The sequence below is a fragment of the Grammomys surdaster genome, unplaced genomic scaffold (genome assembly GCF_004785775.1).
Source record: "Grammomys surdaster isolate TR1022 unplaced genomic scaffold, NIH_TR_1.0 126248, whole genome shotgun sequence".
NCBI classification, from domain to species: domain Eukaryota; kingdom Metazoa; phylum Chordata; class Mammalia; order Rodentia; family Muridae; genus Grammomys; species Grammomys surdaster.
In genome coordinates, this window is record NW_021621048.1 from 6,890,430 (window position 1) to 6,905,493 (window position 15,064).

General features: G+C 47.5%; 1 protein-coding gene across 3 annotated transcripts in view; it reads right to left on the reverse strand.

The window, feature by feature from the left end:
- The window catches only part of Pxylp1 (2-phosphoxylose phosphatase 1), a 64,884-nt gene that overhangs the window by 23,713 nt on the left and 26,107 nt on the right, over nucleotides 1-15,064 (reverse strand). For 2 of the 3 annotated variants that reach the window (XM_028758955.1, XM_028758956.1), the window contains exon 2: nucleotides 8,555-8,686. In XM_028758955.1, the coding sequence (XP_028614788.1) occupies nucleotides 8,555-8,633 (79 nt within the window). In that variant the 5' untranslated portion in view covers nucleotides 8,634-8,686. Of the gene's footprint in view, nucleotides 1-6,445; nucleotides 6,555-8,554; nucleotides 8,687-15,064 lie in introns of those variants that run through there. The other variant, XM_028758958.1, reaches the window with a different exon arrangement.

Consider the following 15,064-nt stretch of genomic DNA (forward strand, 5'->3'; position numbering starts at 1 on the left):
GATGCTATTGCATCATGACAACAATCCCTTTCCTCCTGTAGGGAAGCCCCACAAGTTACTCTAATGCAGTGGCTCTCAAACTTCCTCTATAGTTTAATACAGAAATCTTCCATACAGTTTCTCATGTTGTGGTGACCCAACAATAGAATTGCTTTCATTGCTACTCCATAACTGTAACTTTGCTATTATTATTAAAACAAATTTGTTATTAACATAATGTAAATATCTGACATGCAGGATATCTGATATTGACCTCCTGAGGAAAGGTCGTTTGACACACTTCCCCCAAGAGGTCACAACTCACAGGCTGAGAACCAAGGCCAAGATCTGGCTGCCATCTACATTTTACCATCCTAGCTCCAGGACCTGCTTTGCTCTCAGTGGGACCTCAACCTGGGCTGGTCACCTCCTCAGGGACTACATCCTGACTGGTGTTCCAGTCTGTCTGGTTCTGACTGCTGAGAGGCAGGTGGGCTGGGGACTGCAAGGGTTCAGCAAGCAAGGCGTGGGATCCAGTCCTATTCTGGGCAGACATCTCTACCATTCTAACCTCCATCTGTAAAGCAAAGTGGACCGTACCTACATTTGGGTGGCCTTGGTGGATGACCTGAGGTCACCTATACATAGAAGATGCTAAAGGATCAAGACATGGCATTTCCACGTTTGCCCTCCAAATGTTTATTCCTGTTCCTTATACATTCTTTTAAAATTTTATTTTTTATTTATATATAAGTATATGTACCTGTGTGAGTAAATGTACTCCACAGGCAGGCAGGTGCCCACAGAGGCCAGAAGGCGTCGGATCCCCTGGGACTGGGACTTCCAGGTGGTTGTGAGCCCACTCGACGACATGGGTGAACCTGGGTCCTCTGCAAGAACAGAGAGTGCTCTTTATCATGGAGCCATCTCTCCAGACACACCCACCCCCTGCCTTACAATGTCTTAAAAGGCATTCCCTTCAATGTGTGATCTGGAAGGGACACTGAGTGCTGCTGTCCACACCCCCAGAAGCAGAGCGAGCCAGCCTCCCTCAGCCACCTCAGCAGCAGCACTAGCCTCTTTTCTAACTCTTGCAGACATTCAGTTCACCTGAGCCAGCATCGCTCCTGAGCACAGGGTACCACTTCCATCCTGCCTCCACATTGCTCCAGGCTCTGTCCATCATCTAAGGGACTCTGGAGTTCTCTCTCTTTCATCCATCTGCCAAGAAATAATAGTGATTTCCTCTAACAGCCAGTTCCCACAATTCCCTCAGCTCTCCTCCGACCATGAAATTATTTTAAATGCCCACCCTCCTGTCTCCATGCTATATTGGATCAAAAAAAAAAAAAAGTCTGCTGTAATTGCCCATGAAAACCAGAACCACAAGAAAAAGCCTGCAGTTCTATTATCCGCCTTTGGTCACTTGTGTTAATGGCTGGGCTGGGTCTTGTTTTATAGGAGAGGTGGGGAAGGGCAAAACCACACCTGAAGACTCAGTTGCTTGGTTTTATACACAGAAGCCTGATCAAACAATTGAACTCAAGTCTCTTTGTGAACTTGTTGAGCCACAATATACTGCCTTTCATGTTTCCTCCATTTTAATGTTACCTCACCATGAGCCACCTGATGTAGCAAGTCAGTAAGGATCTCCACTGAGCAGGCTGCCTGTGTGAGCCAGGGGATCACGGCAGAGTATGGCTGGAAGGGCTAGAGCCTCGGCAGGTCCTATCAGGCTGGAAGCCATTAGAAGCTGGGTGTCTATTACATCCCAAATGCTGCCCTCTTTCAAGAGTTCCCCCCTCCCCTCTGCCTTTGAGAAAGAAGCCACCACCCCATTCCCCTACCCTGGTACATCAGGTTTTATCCTGGTCTTCACAGGATTAGGCACATCTTCTCCCACTGAGGCCAGACATGGCAGCCCTCTGCTACATATGTGCTGGGTGGGGGCCTCAGATCAGCCTCTATGTGCTCTCTGGTGGGTGATTCAATATATATGAAACACAAATGAACTTTGCATTTAGACTTGGGTCCAATCCTCAAGACATTCATTTCCTTATGTTTATGCAAATATCCCCCAGCCCCAAATGAGAAACACTCTGTTCCTAAGCCTCTCAATTAAGAATGATAAGAACTCTGTACAGTACATTAGACCCTTAGCTTGCTTCTAAGTTGTGTGTGTGTGTGTGTGAACTCATGCCACGGTGTATATGTAGAAGTGAATGATAACCTGTGAGAGTTGGTTGTCTCCTTCCACTGTGTGAGTTCTGAGAATCAAACTCAGGTTGTCTTGGTGGCACCTTTATCTACAGAGCCACTCTGCCAGCCTGGACTCCTTGCTCTCTCTAAAGGCTACCATCTCTAAACCTTGCCTATGGAAACACACAAAGGTTTTCCAAACACACACATACACACACACACACACACACACACACACACACACACACACACACACTGGTTGTAGTTCATGCCTTCTTTTTTAAAAAAATGTACACAAGACAAAGAGTGGAAGGCAGTGCAGTCCCCTCCCTGGGTCCAGGCTCCAGACTGTTCTGCAGCCCAGGGGCTTACTCTCAGCTGCCTGTATCCAAACATGAGCTCAGCAGGGTTGTATGTCATGCACAAAAGGCCTTCAGGGGCCCGCCATGGAGCTGATGCTGCACACACCAGTGGCTAACTATAACGAGCACACGAGGCTCGGGAAGTCTAAACAACCGAGGGCAAAGCCATTGCTTCTTTCTCAGCCCGCTGTACAGAGACAGCTTAATTAATTCACAGGGTTCTACCAAATGCTATCATTCTCTTTCCCAGGAGACAGGGGATCTCTACAAGGTAGAGGCAAAGTATGGCACCTGGAGACTGCAGGAAGAATGCTGGTTCCGCTCCTAAAAGGTACCAACAGAACCACACACCCCCCCCACACACACACCACCCCATTCGCAGAGCTGACTAAGCTGCCCAAGTCTGCCCTCCTGAGACCTTCGGGAAGGTTCCCTCTCTCCTTAGCTTCTGCACAGTTCCTATGTAAGCAGCCCTACCCAGTTGTCCTGTCTCCATCCTCTCTCCACTGCCTCCCCAGGATCTCAACTTTGTCTCCTTTCTTTTCCCAGGGAAAATCACTACTGCAGCGGAGACTGAGCAGGATGAGACGAGAGTCTCCAGTGCCAGGGCCAGTGACTTTTCAAACAAGAGCTGAAAGTTTATTTGTGTGAAACTGGTAAATAATTTTTAAAACCTGAAAACACTAGCTAGGCCAAACCAAACAAGCTCACAGTGTCTACACGATCCAAGTCCTTCCCAGCCCAGACTGCACACTGGTGGGTACAAAGCCACAAACGGTGGCAGCAGACCTGGTCTTTCCTAGGCCTTCTGCCAAGATCCACTTTGGGCAGGGCTCTGCATCCAGACAGCCCTCAGATGCCTCCAACTACCCTGTGCACCTTGCTGACTCCCCAGCCCACCTCTCCTTCCTGAGCTCTGTCCACTATGCGCCTTGTCCTGAGCCTTCTTCCTCTCCTCACCTATGATCTGGACATTTCACTTCCCTTACTCAGCTCGTGTCTTCCTCCCGAGTGGAGCACTGCAGGAGACCTCTGAATAAATACACGAATGAACACAGCACCCTAGTGACTACTCAAGCCAGACTCCTGGGCAGAGTCTTTCTGCTTCATTATCCCTCCAAGTAGTCATAAAGCCCATGCCCACCACGGTCCTTCAGGCTCTGCTTCTTCCTTCCTGGGCCAAGGCCGGCATCTGGGCCACCCTCAATCTTTGCTGAGTTGCATCGCCTGGTGTCACCTCCCACCAGTTCACACTACATGAGCCACACCCAGGTGCTGCCTCTTAACACAGATTTCTGGGCTCTGCTCCCACCACGAGTCAGAGTCTGTAAGGCAGGAGCACGAGCATTTTTGTTTGCTTGTTTAGGAATGTGCATTTTAAACAAGACCCGAGGCAAAGATGATCTAAGCATTCAGATGTCCACATTCTGGGAAACAGAACTGGGCTGTGCCCTCTCCAATATGCCAACTGCATGGTGGTGCCTCTGCAGCTGGGGCTCCCTCTTGCTTTGTCTCTGCACAGCCTCCATCTTCCAGGGACACACTTCTCCAGTGCCCTCTTCAACAACTCCCACCCTCCCTCAAGGAAGACATCCTCTGCCCTACTCTCCCTAAAGTATGGCCTCAAATGTTCCCTGACTCCCTAGACCAGCCAGGATTCTTGTCCTCTGTCCGGCCGCACACACATGATCGTCATTCACTTAATACATGTCGGGGTTACTATGTGCCAGACACTGCACCACATGTTACAGAATCCTTTACCAACTCTACCAGTCAAGGGTCCATCTTTTCTGAAAGGAAACTGAGGCACTGAGAAGACAAACTGCTTCTCTAAGCTCGGAAATCTGGTTTGCAATCAGGCTCCAGGATCCTTGCTCTGTGGGCTCTACCATGCCCCACCCCTTGCCCATGCCCCACCCCTTGCCCATGCCCACCCCTTGCCCATGCCCCACCCCTTGCCTGCCCAGCACTATAGAGCTTCTGATGCACCTCCATTGGTCAGTGAGCTGCCTGTGGTTCCAGGGGGTCTGAACTCCTAGCCCTGTGACAACTCAAGAATGTTAGCTAAAGAACAAGCTCACATACTCCATACTGCATCAATAAGGAATGATAAAAACTAATAAACTTTAGAGTTTAGAGTGTAAAGACACGAAATGTGATTGGGACCAATGACCATCCTGACACTATGCCCTTTAGAGAGTGACCTTCAGGGTGTGCTGACTCCTGTGGGGAGAATACACCACCCAAGCCACCTTGACCTGGCACTGAGTCCTCAGAAGCTCCACGTCATGACCAGTGCAAATCCGTCTCTGTGTCCATTCAGGTTATACAGAACAGGCCAACGCCTCACCCAGAGAAGACACTGCAGACATCGCAGACCCCTAAGACAGTACTGGCTTTCACTACTGTAGGTGGAGGATGCCTCCCAGATATGAGTAAGCACCACAGAGACTAACTGTCAGCCAGTGCACTCTGATTAAAAGGGTTAGGGTTAGGGTTAATCAGGGTTAAGGTTAGGTTTAGGGTTAAGTTTTCTTTCAGCAAACAGCTGAAGTAACATTAGCCCTGACCACCTTCTGGGATGCCAAAATACCATGACCATGTACACTGGCAGGACTCTGGTTACCTTACAGACTTATGGTCAGTATGCTTTCTGTGAGCCAAGGGTTTTCCCAAAAGCTCTCAACCAACCTTGAGAGACAATAATAATCAGCTCTGTTTTACAGAAGAAACAGCAGCTTCCATGAGCCAGGGGCTTTCCCAGAAGTCTAAGTTCTCATACCAGTTTTGCAAAGAAGCAGTAGGTAACTAAGAGGGTTCCACGAACCAAGCCTTTTCCAGAAGTGCCTGCTCTCATACCAGCCTTGCAAAATTACGATGATTAACTGTCTTACAGAGGAAGACGCAGAGGACCCAGCTGCTCGATGAGGAAGCTAACATTCAAATCAAGGCCACAACTTCAGAGCCTGTGTGTGCCTGCCACACAGCCATTTGGGGAGTGCCAGCAAGAACATGGAGAAATGGGCACAAAACACACAGAGAAGGAATGCTGCCGAGGAGGAATGGGCGATTATATATGCACAGACAAAGCAGAAACGAACGATTCAGAGGTCTTCATTCCCTAATTATCTTCCAGTGTTCTAACAAAGGATCCTTGAATTTGAAAAGTTATTTTCCCACTGTACATAATAAGGAACTGAAAATATTTTGAATGAAAGAAAGAAAGGAAGGAAGAAAGAAAGGAAGGAAGGAAGGAAGGAAGGAAGGAAGGAAGGAAGAAAGAAAGAAAGAAAGAAAGACCTCAAGTAACTTCAGTAAGGAGCATATGGAGGTCATTAGCATTCTGGAGGATGTGCTGAGATCCTATAGACAGCACGGTATGCTGCATGGGCCCCTTCCCCAGTGCCTCCGCCTCTACAGTGCCGAGCACAGCACATACTTAATAGTGCTTGTGGCCCGACGACTCACGTTCACTGCCCACACGAAGACGAGCTTGTTTTAATAATCCCATTTCTCAATCCTAACCTGCATCAAATCATTTCCATCTCCAAAACATCAACAGGAAAAGTTACCAATGAGATGTTGTAAGACACGCAGTGGTTCTGAAGAACGAAACCACATTTTGTACATAAAGCACACACAGAAAGTTAGAGTTGATAAACGTCAACTATATTGTTTCAAATAATAATACCGCCAACATGGCATCCAAAAGATTTGTCAAAAGGAGCAATTAAGACAAAGCCTGTTTATTTCTGGGTAAGAACAAAAGCATGAACCAATCTCTGTTTTGTTGATCATGAAGTTTCTTACACTATAATAATAAGCAATCAATAAAGCAGCCAAATAAATAAAGCAAATAACTGCCATTTCTACAGAAAGAGGCAGGTACCAAAGTCACAGTTTACCTAGAACGAGAAAGGCAGCCCGGACGTCCATTTCTTAAGCTTTCTGAACTGCAAGGTACTCCAGAGTAAAGAGCTCGGGTCCAGCCGGCCAATTTATTCTGCAAAATTTTCCTTAAAAAAGTGTGGCTGAAAAGCCGCCCTCTTAACACAGACGGACATTCAGAAGCGTTGCACAAGCGAGACACACAGGGCCATTCAGTGCCACACAGGCCAGCTCATGCGAGGTGCCTGGGGAACACAAGTCAGCCACATTCGCCTAACCCGCCCGGGGATCAGGACAAATCTCAGGCTGACTGCAGGTCCCACCTCCTTCACTGAACGATGGAAACTTTCCAATGAAAAGCTATAAACAATGAAACCACTGAAAGCCAAAAGCCACTTTTTGGAAGGATTTCTATTTTTGCAGGTTGTTAGCCATCTGGAGTATTTTTGCATGTCTATGGTCACCTTCTCTTGACCACCTCCAATACTGGAAAGATGAAATAAGTATTTTTAAGCCCCTTCATGGTCAGAATAGCTTGTTACGTGCACAGAGGTGAGTCTAACCATATACCACCCTGGAGGTAAATCAGGCAAGCCTGCTCAAAGCTTTCTTTCTTCAAACCAGCCCTCCTGAGGCCAACTGTCCCCACACTCCTGTGCACGCACCACATCCCACTGACTGAGCCACCTGCTCCTTTCTGCCCCTCCAAGTGAAACAGAAATGGCCCCTCCCCACTGGGCTCCTGGGGATGACATATACTTGTATCCAACCCACCAGGGTGAGGTGGTAAAACAGAGAAGTCAGGTGGCAGCAAACACATAGTTCTCAGTATTTTATCAGCACCTCCTCAGTTTCCAGTACATGGAATCCAAAGGAAAGGAAGATGCTTTCAGAGTGGACATTCATTCATTCTTTCATTCATTCAGAGATGTCTACTCTGTACAGGGCATGTGGGGTCCCGAGATACACAGGGAAGCTGCATGACCAGCAAAAGGGAGCTGGCTCAGGAAATCCTGATGCTCACCTCAGAAGCATCCACCCTTGGGAGCAATGAAAGTATCCAGAGGAGGCAAGGGTTGAAAGGACGGAAAGAGGACGGGGGACCAGCTGGCCAGGGCAGGGTGGTAGGGGTGAGCACAGGGCAAGACTGGTTCTTTGGAAAGGCCAAGCAGAGGGTGGGACACAGGATGGTGGACCACCACTGGAGGGCTGCAATCAAGGAGACACTGGAGCAGGATTTGAGCTCCAAGATAGCCCCTCTCATGGCAAGTGTGGGGAGCACAGATTTGGGGTACAGTGTGAGCATAAAGATCCAGTGAAAAGTGAGGGTTGGGGAGGCCCACAGATGAGCTTCCCCAGAGAGTCCTTACTGTACTACCTGGGACCTCCCATGGGTAGCTTCTGCCTCAAGGGGCCAGGATTCATACCAGTGACCCAATTTCCCCACCCTATCCTGAGCTACTCCAGCCCCATCAGTGACTGAATATAAAATGGCCACCTGGTCCTCAAGGAACCAAATGCCTCTGCTCAGCATGGGAAATCAAGAAGGATCCTCTCTACCTTGGGATGAATGGCAAAGAAAATTGTAGGAATAAGCAAGCAGCTTAGGAATATACATAAGAGTTCAAAGAATGTATCCCAAGGGGGCTAGAGAGATGGCTCAGTGGTTAAGAGCACCGACTGCTCTTCCAGAGGTCCTGAGTTCAATTCCCAGCACCCACATGGTGGCTTCACAACCATCTGTAATGGGATCTGATGCCCTCTTCTAGTGTGTCTAAAGACAGCTATAATGTACTCATATATAATAAATAAATCTTTAAAAAAAAAAAAAAGAATGTATCCCAAGGCTGGTGTGAGTGTGGTGGCACATGCCCAGGAGGCTGAAGAAGGAGGGTCATTGGGTTGAGACTAGTCTGGAGGGTCATTGGGTTGAGACTAGTCTGGCTACAGAGACCTAGATTCAAAGAAAGAAAAGATGTCAGTTTAGGACTCCTGCTTGCAACTGTTCACTGTGGGCACCAACAATGCACAAGCTCCAGGTTTTCCTCACTGCCCACACCCGGGCCCTCAGTTTACCAGTGAAGCCACCTTCTCTCCTGTGACCCTCAAGCCCCCTCTATACTTACAGAACTGCAGGCTGAGGCTCAGGAAAGCCAACAGCCCAGCCAGGGCCAGCAGCACCAAGAAGCGATTACGGTAAAGCATTATTATGTGTTCTACGTTCTCTTCATGGTTTCACCTCCAATCCGGAACCCGTCCTGTGGAGAAAGCAAATGCAAGAAACATGTGTTCAAGGAGAAAGTCGAGTGTGTCACCCGGAAGTAATCCAGTTAGCCCATTCACTGGAAGGAAGGCTTGCATCCGAGCGGGAGGATAAGCACTTGCTCTCTAAGTCTTTGCCCCAGATAAGCCCAAGGATGTAGGAGGAGCTAAGGGGGGAGGAGTAAGGAGAGGAAGAGGAGGAGTAGGAAGGAAGAGGAGGACTAGGAGAAAGAGAACAGAGATAGAAGGAAACATGGAGGCAGATGTTTACGTGTCTCTAGCAGTTGAAAGTATATCTAGGTTGGGTATTGGGTTACACTTCTGATTGTATGGGCATCTTGTTATTGAGCATTACCAAACTTATAAAGCCTTTGATTAACACTTAAGCATTAGAGTCTCAGTTTCCTACTGGGCCCACATGCATGGCAGGTTGGTCTGGGCAATGCCCAGCCTTGTGGAGACAGCGTGGAAGATTGACAGAGCCATCTCCCACGCTGGTGTCTTGTGGGTGGCAGGGCTGGTGTTAGCTGTGGCACGCACGTGGCCTCCGGCTGTGAAACATGGCAAAGCTGCTGCAGCTCTTAGATAGTCAGCTTGACCAGGTTTTAAATAATTACAGCAACACAAGGAGAACACTCTTTGAAGTGAAAAGGGCTTGCTAGTCCTCCCCTCATCTGCTGCCATCCATAGGTGAAGAGATGTTTACAGACATGGCATTCTCGAGAGAAGTGCAGAGGATGTTCACTGGGCATGTACGTCACAGACAACAAATCCTGCATACGAACCAGCTCACCCCATTATAACCTCAAACACTGAAGTCTTCAACCTTTTGATGAATTGTTTGCCAACATGACCTTGATCACAAATCGTAATCTGGGTATCAGCCATTGCAATGTGTCCCATAATACTGCTTTCAGGGATGCTGGGTGTGCTCCTATACTAACCTGCCTCATTGGCTACTACTCAGAGGCGTCACCCACTCCAGACCAGACTTGGCTGAAGTCTGCAGTCTTCCGCTGGTCCCCCTCCCCCATTCTAATCTCTTCCAACCATATTAGAAATATGTAACAGAATTTTTCTTTTTAAATACTGAGTAAGATCCTTAATTTTCCATCCATGAAAAAAAGGTACTGTAATATTCCACCAGCCTTACATGTGGAGTTCTGTTTATTATTTGTGTTGGGGGTGGAGCGGTGCACGTGGCATAGGGCATCTGTGCAGGTCAGAGGACAACCGTGTGCTGTCAGTTCTTTCTTTCCATCTTGACAGGAGTCCTGGAAATTGAACTCAGGCCACAAGGGGCACCCCTGCCTAGTGAGCTGTCTCACTGGCACACTGGGCTTACTTTCTGGTTCTCACTGGGATTTTAAGTAGAATCTGTAAACTATATTTCCTTAGAAAACATTCTTAAGATTCTAACAATAGGTTTATAATAGCTATTACAGACGAGTCTTTACGCACTTCAAATACAATTTCCCACAGAGCCCGAACCGACAGAACCAGACAGAAGCTAGCATACTAGTGTGAGGATGGCATAACTGAATGTTCCGGGGCCACTGATTTGCTCCCTGGGGTGAGGCACATGCATGTGAGCTGGTTCAATAATTTTCTTTATGAAAAAGTAGATCTGTTGGGACTGAGGCAGGAGCCAGAACCCTGCACCCCTCGCTCCCACCCTCATCCCTTGGATGTGCACCACTCCTTCAGGAAGGGACCTATCAGAATTTCATTTAAGGGGAGATCTTTTGCTACAAGACAAATTAAAATCCACGCACCCCTCACAGAAGACCACCGGTGCCCCTCATCTGTAGGAAACACCTTGGCGGCCCCTTCCAGGCAGTAGACAATCTTCACTGCATTCTTCCAGGGACCAGGGACTTCGAACTGCTCACAACCATCCATTTCCAGAGGTTTCTATTCACTAAGAGGGTGCATCTTGTTCACACTTTGCTAGGTTGGTGAGTGCATTTCTAATGCACAGACAGAAAACTGAAGCTTGTGAGTGGGAAATTACTAAGAGGATGGTGTCAGGGTGAGAGGCGATGTTTCTGTAGCTCTAGGGTTCTTTCTTATGGGTTACAGTGTCTCCTACACATCTACACACTGATTCTAGTCAAAGCCTGTTGACAACACAGGCCAAGTTCACTCTCAGTGTCAGAACTTCTGTGCCTCCTTTGTATGGTCATGGGTCTCAGAGCCCCTTGGCGCTTAGTCTTTCCTGACTGGGTTGGTTCTATCGATGACCTAATACAATGATTCTCATGTGGAGATTTGTTTGCTTGTTTATTTTTTACAGGTATCACCATGTAGCCCAGGGGCTGGCTTCAAACTTACAATCCACTTATTTCATTCTCCTGGCTAATAGAATGTTGTCACTCAAGCCTTGGCAATTCTTTTAATTTGGGGAGCGAGGGAGACAAGAAAAGACTGTGGGATGGGAAGGAAGGCTTAGAGCATCTTTTGTACCATCAAGTGAAGTGGGGCTTTTCTTCATGGTTTCTTCTGACATCTTTTATGGCTGATACCATCTTTGAACATTCTCCTCCTCTACATGCCTGTCTTTTAGAGCTCCTGCCCTGGAGGCAGCACTGGGGTCTTCCTAAGTTCTATTGTTAGAAGGATCCTACAGGCCTGGTTGCCTAATGATGCTACGTCTTGTGTAACATCAGCAGCAGCCTGCAGCAGAGAAAGGGCTGGGTGGGTGTCTAGGGTCAGACACATACAAGCTTGGTGACTGACCCAGCTACTTTACCTCCCTGAGGCAGTTTCTCACCAGGAAATTGGACTAATTGCCTCAGGGTGTTGTGTGGACCAAATCCCAGGCTAAGTACAATCCTTGGCATGTAGGAGACAATCCAGAGAAAATGGCTGTTAGGAGCCATTTCACCTACACACTCTGTGATCCATTCCCTCTAGGGAAACAGTTTAGGATGGAGTTTCTTCACTCATTTTTCCTGGGTTCCTGTTGGATGGGTGAATATTCAGCATTCTTGTGTTCTTACCCACATCTCTCCCTCTGCTGCTCTGCCTCAGATCTGGCCCTCAGGACTCTTGCTCTGGGCTGGAATCTCCCTGTGCTGGAGTGAAAGCTGTCCTTCCTGATTCTTGGGTCCAGATGGCATCTCTTGTTCCAGTGTCACCTATGCTAGAACTGCTGTTTGGCAGCCCCATGTCTGGATGCAGGAGACAATGACTTCCTTTGGCTTCTGGGCTCCATCTGGCCCTTCATTAGCTCTCTGCCTCCAGCCTCTTGGGGGATTTCTCACCTCAGTGACTGGCAGAACAGACTGCTAGAACTGCTGCATGCATCCCACAGGTTTTCTTGACACTGACGTTTCCTCAGGAATTCACCACAGTGTGGCTCAGAGCTGTCTTCAGGTGGGTGTCAGGTAGCAACAACTGCTACTTGCTGAGCTAAATCCAGGTTTGCAGCATGATATATTTCTTAGAGCAATGGCTTCCACTTCGTGCTTTTTCTGTATCCTCGGACTGATGACACAAGTTCTCAAACTGACTCCCAGTTTAGCCAGGAGATTTGTTTCAGACAATGGGAAAACAGCAGATGAGTTGCATGCAGGGGCTTGAACCGATTGGAACTGGGCTCTGAGAGGATTTCCAGGCTTATCTGCTGGAGGAACCAACACAATGGCGCCTGCTGAGACTTTCTCCAACAACCAATCTGTCAATCATTGTACATGAATGAGGGAACCCTAGACTTCCAGCTCAGCCAAGCCTGCAGACATCTATGATCAGCGTAATCCATCCAAGTCCAGTCTGGAGGTTTTGGGAACTTGATACAAAGTAAAAGCTAACTGACAGAAAAGAGGGGAAAAATGCCCTACATCTTTCCCAGAGAACACACCAGGATTTGCACACCAGGATTTTCTCGATGCCACCCTCTATCCTGTCCACAGTTTTCAACGTGCTGAGCACATCTGGAGAAAGGGGCTGTATTTAGGTTCAGACCTAAAACACAGAGGGTATGTTGGGTTGACCAGATGGCTGGGCTCCTGTAACTGCCCTGTAGCTTCTAATCTCTGGATTGCTGTCATTCCTGCCTACCCTGACTGCGGTAAACATGTGGGAACATGCCCTGTGTTTCTCCTCCACTCCCCTTGACCAGGTTTCTGTGCCCTATCTGACTCTCCAGCAAGATCAGGTCTTGTTGGTTCCCCTATGCTGGGTCACATCGTTGAGCTCAGCACATAGTCCAGCTTGAGGTTGCCTAAACACTGAGACAGACACATGACATCTTCTGGGGTCCATTTCATTCTCTGGAGTCCACTTCAGTAGCAAATGTGGGGATGGAGACTATGTGCTGTTCTTAGTTCTAAAAATGGCTAAATAATGTTGAAAGAACCTAAAGTCTGCAGGGATTTGAAGACAGTGGTTTACAGTTATAGCTAAAATGCCAAAGGGTCAGTGATGCTTGTCAGTGGGAAATGGCAGTGGCACTGCTCTGCTGAACCGAACGTATTACCATAGCAAGTATTCCCTGCTGGAGTCCAGGATGCAGCCTTGGTTATCCAATACTCTCTTCCCTGTTTGCTATGGCAGCCAGGAGGCTAAGGGAGGCCCTTGATAAATCATGCTGGGCTTCCTTCCTGCAATCTTCATGCACATGCCTCTGCAGGAGCTCTGTGTGCACTGCTGGGGGCTACTGTATGCAGCTCCTCAGACAGGTGACACTCACACAGATCACAATGGTCCTAGCCAGGGCTCTAAGCCTAGGGGGACGCCCCATGGCCTGCTACTCAAGAGCACAGAAAGTCAAATCCACAGGATGACTCAGTGCTGTGCTGGTTGGGTGGAGTGCTTCTGAGGGACTGTGGCTCCCCCTTCTCCTATTCCCCAACATCTCTCAGGTCCTGTTACCTTCCATGCAAAAGATGTTCTTGGTCCGACATGCATCCTAACCAAATCCAATTCCCCAACATATTCCGGTGGAAACAACTGGTCCATGTTCCAGCATATGATGCCATAGGATGGCATTACCTGTTAGGAGGTGTCTGCTCAACATAGCTCTAGTCCCTGGCTAAAAATATCTCAAATCTAGAATTATTACATTGAATTTCTGCTTAAACAAACAGAAAAATCCAGCCAACTCCCTTTGACTTTACCATAAATCTGAGCCGCAAAAGCCAAGTGCAGTGTTGAGACAGCACGAGATAATAAGCAGACGCCCTAACACTACGGTAAATACCATTTCTGAATTACAAGGGGAAAGAGACACGTCAAAGGCTTCTCTCTAAGCGACGATTCCACCACCAGAGGCTTCCAGAGCTGAGCCCTGAACTATTTTTTTTTACCTTGTAAGAACCAAGAATGCCACATCAGGCAACAGGCTCTGGTTTCTTCTTCAAAGGATACAAAATTTAGGATTTGAAATGTGACCATGGCTACTTGAAAGAAAATATGCATTCAATTATCTTCCATATGTGCAGCTGAAGTACTACTACCAGAAATAGAAAGATAGAATTAAATAAAGAAAATACTTTGGGTAGATGTTATACTCTGATTCATTTTGATCATGCTCATTTGGGCCTAAGTAAAGAACATTATAATTTTAAAAAGAATCATGTAATTGTAAAATAAGCATGAGGCAAGCACGGCAAAGGCTGCCTCTGAAGGGGACTCCAAGGTCACGACAGAATGGAGTTTAATTGCAAAATCAAAGCTGCTTGGCTAAGAATAAACTAACCTTGGAGACTGATGAAGATGGATGAATTCTAGAGCTGCCTGCAAAACACAGAGGACAGACTGGAATGGGTGCTCTGAGCTCACAGCAGTTAGTCTGGGTCCAGAGATCTTCAACTAATTTGTAAGCTTGCTTCTAAAGTGGAAGCCAACCCATCCATCCATGTATTCATGTATGCATCCATGATCTATCCATCCATCCATCCATCCATGCATCCATGCATCCATCCATGCATCCATGCATCCATCCATGCATCCATCCATTCATGTATCCATCCATTCATGTATCCATCCATTCATGTATCCATCCGTGTATCTATCCATGCATCCATCCATCCATCCATGCATCCATACATCCATCCACCCACTCACTCATTCAGACATGAATGTACAATTCATTCCAGAACAGAGTATTTCCTGATTATCAACAGGTGCCATTCTAAATGAAAAAGACCTCAAGCATAGGACTTTTTGGGGAGAGGGGGCAGCGATAAAAGGAGGTACCTTGAAACTCAAAGCTAAAATGCATTAGAGATTTATAGAAGAAAAGATATGGGACCAAGATTTGTTGTAAAAAAAAAAAATACACAAGAGGTAAGGCTGGAGATGGCTCAGCAGTTAAGAGCACTGGCTGCTCTCTCAAAGGACCTGAGTTCAGTACTGTGCCAAGTACCCAC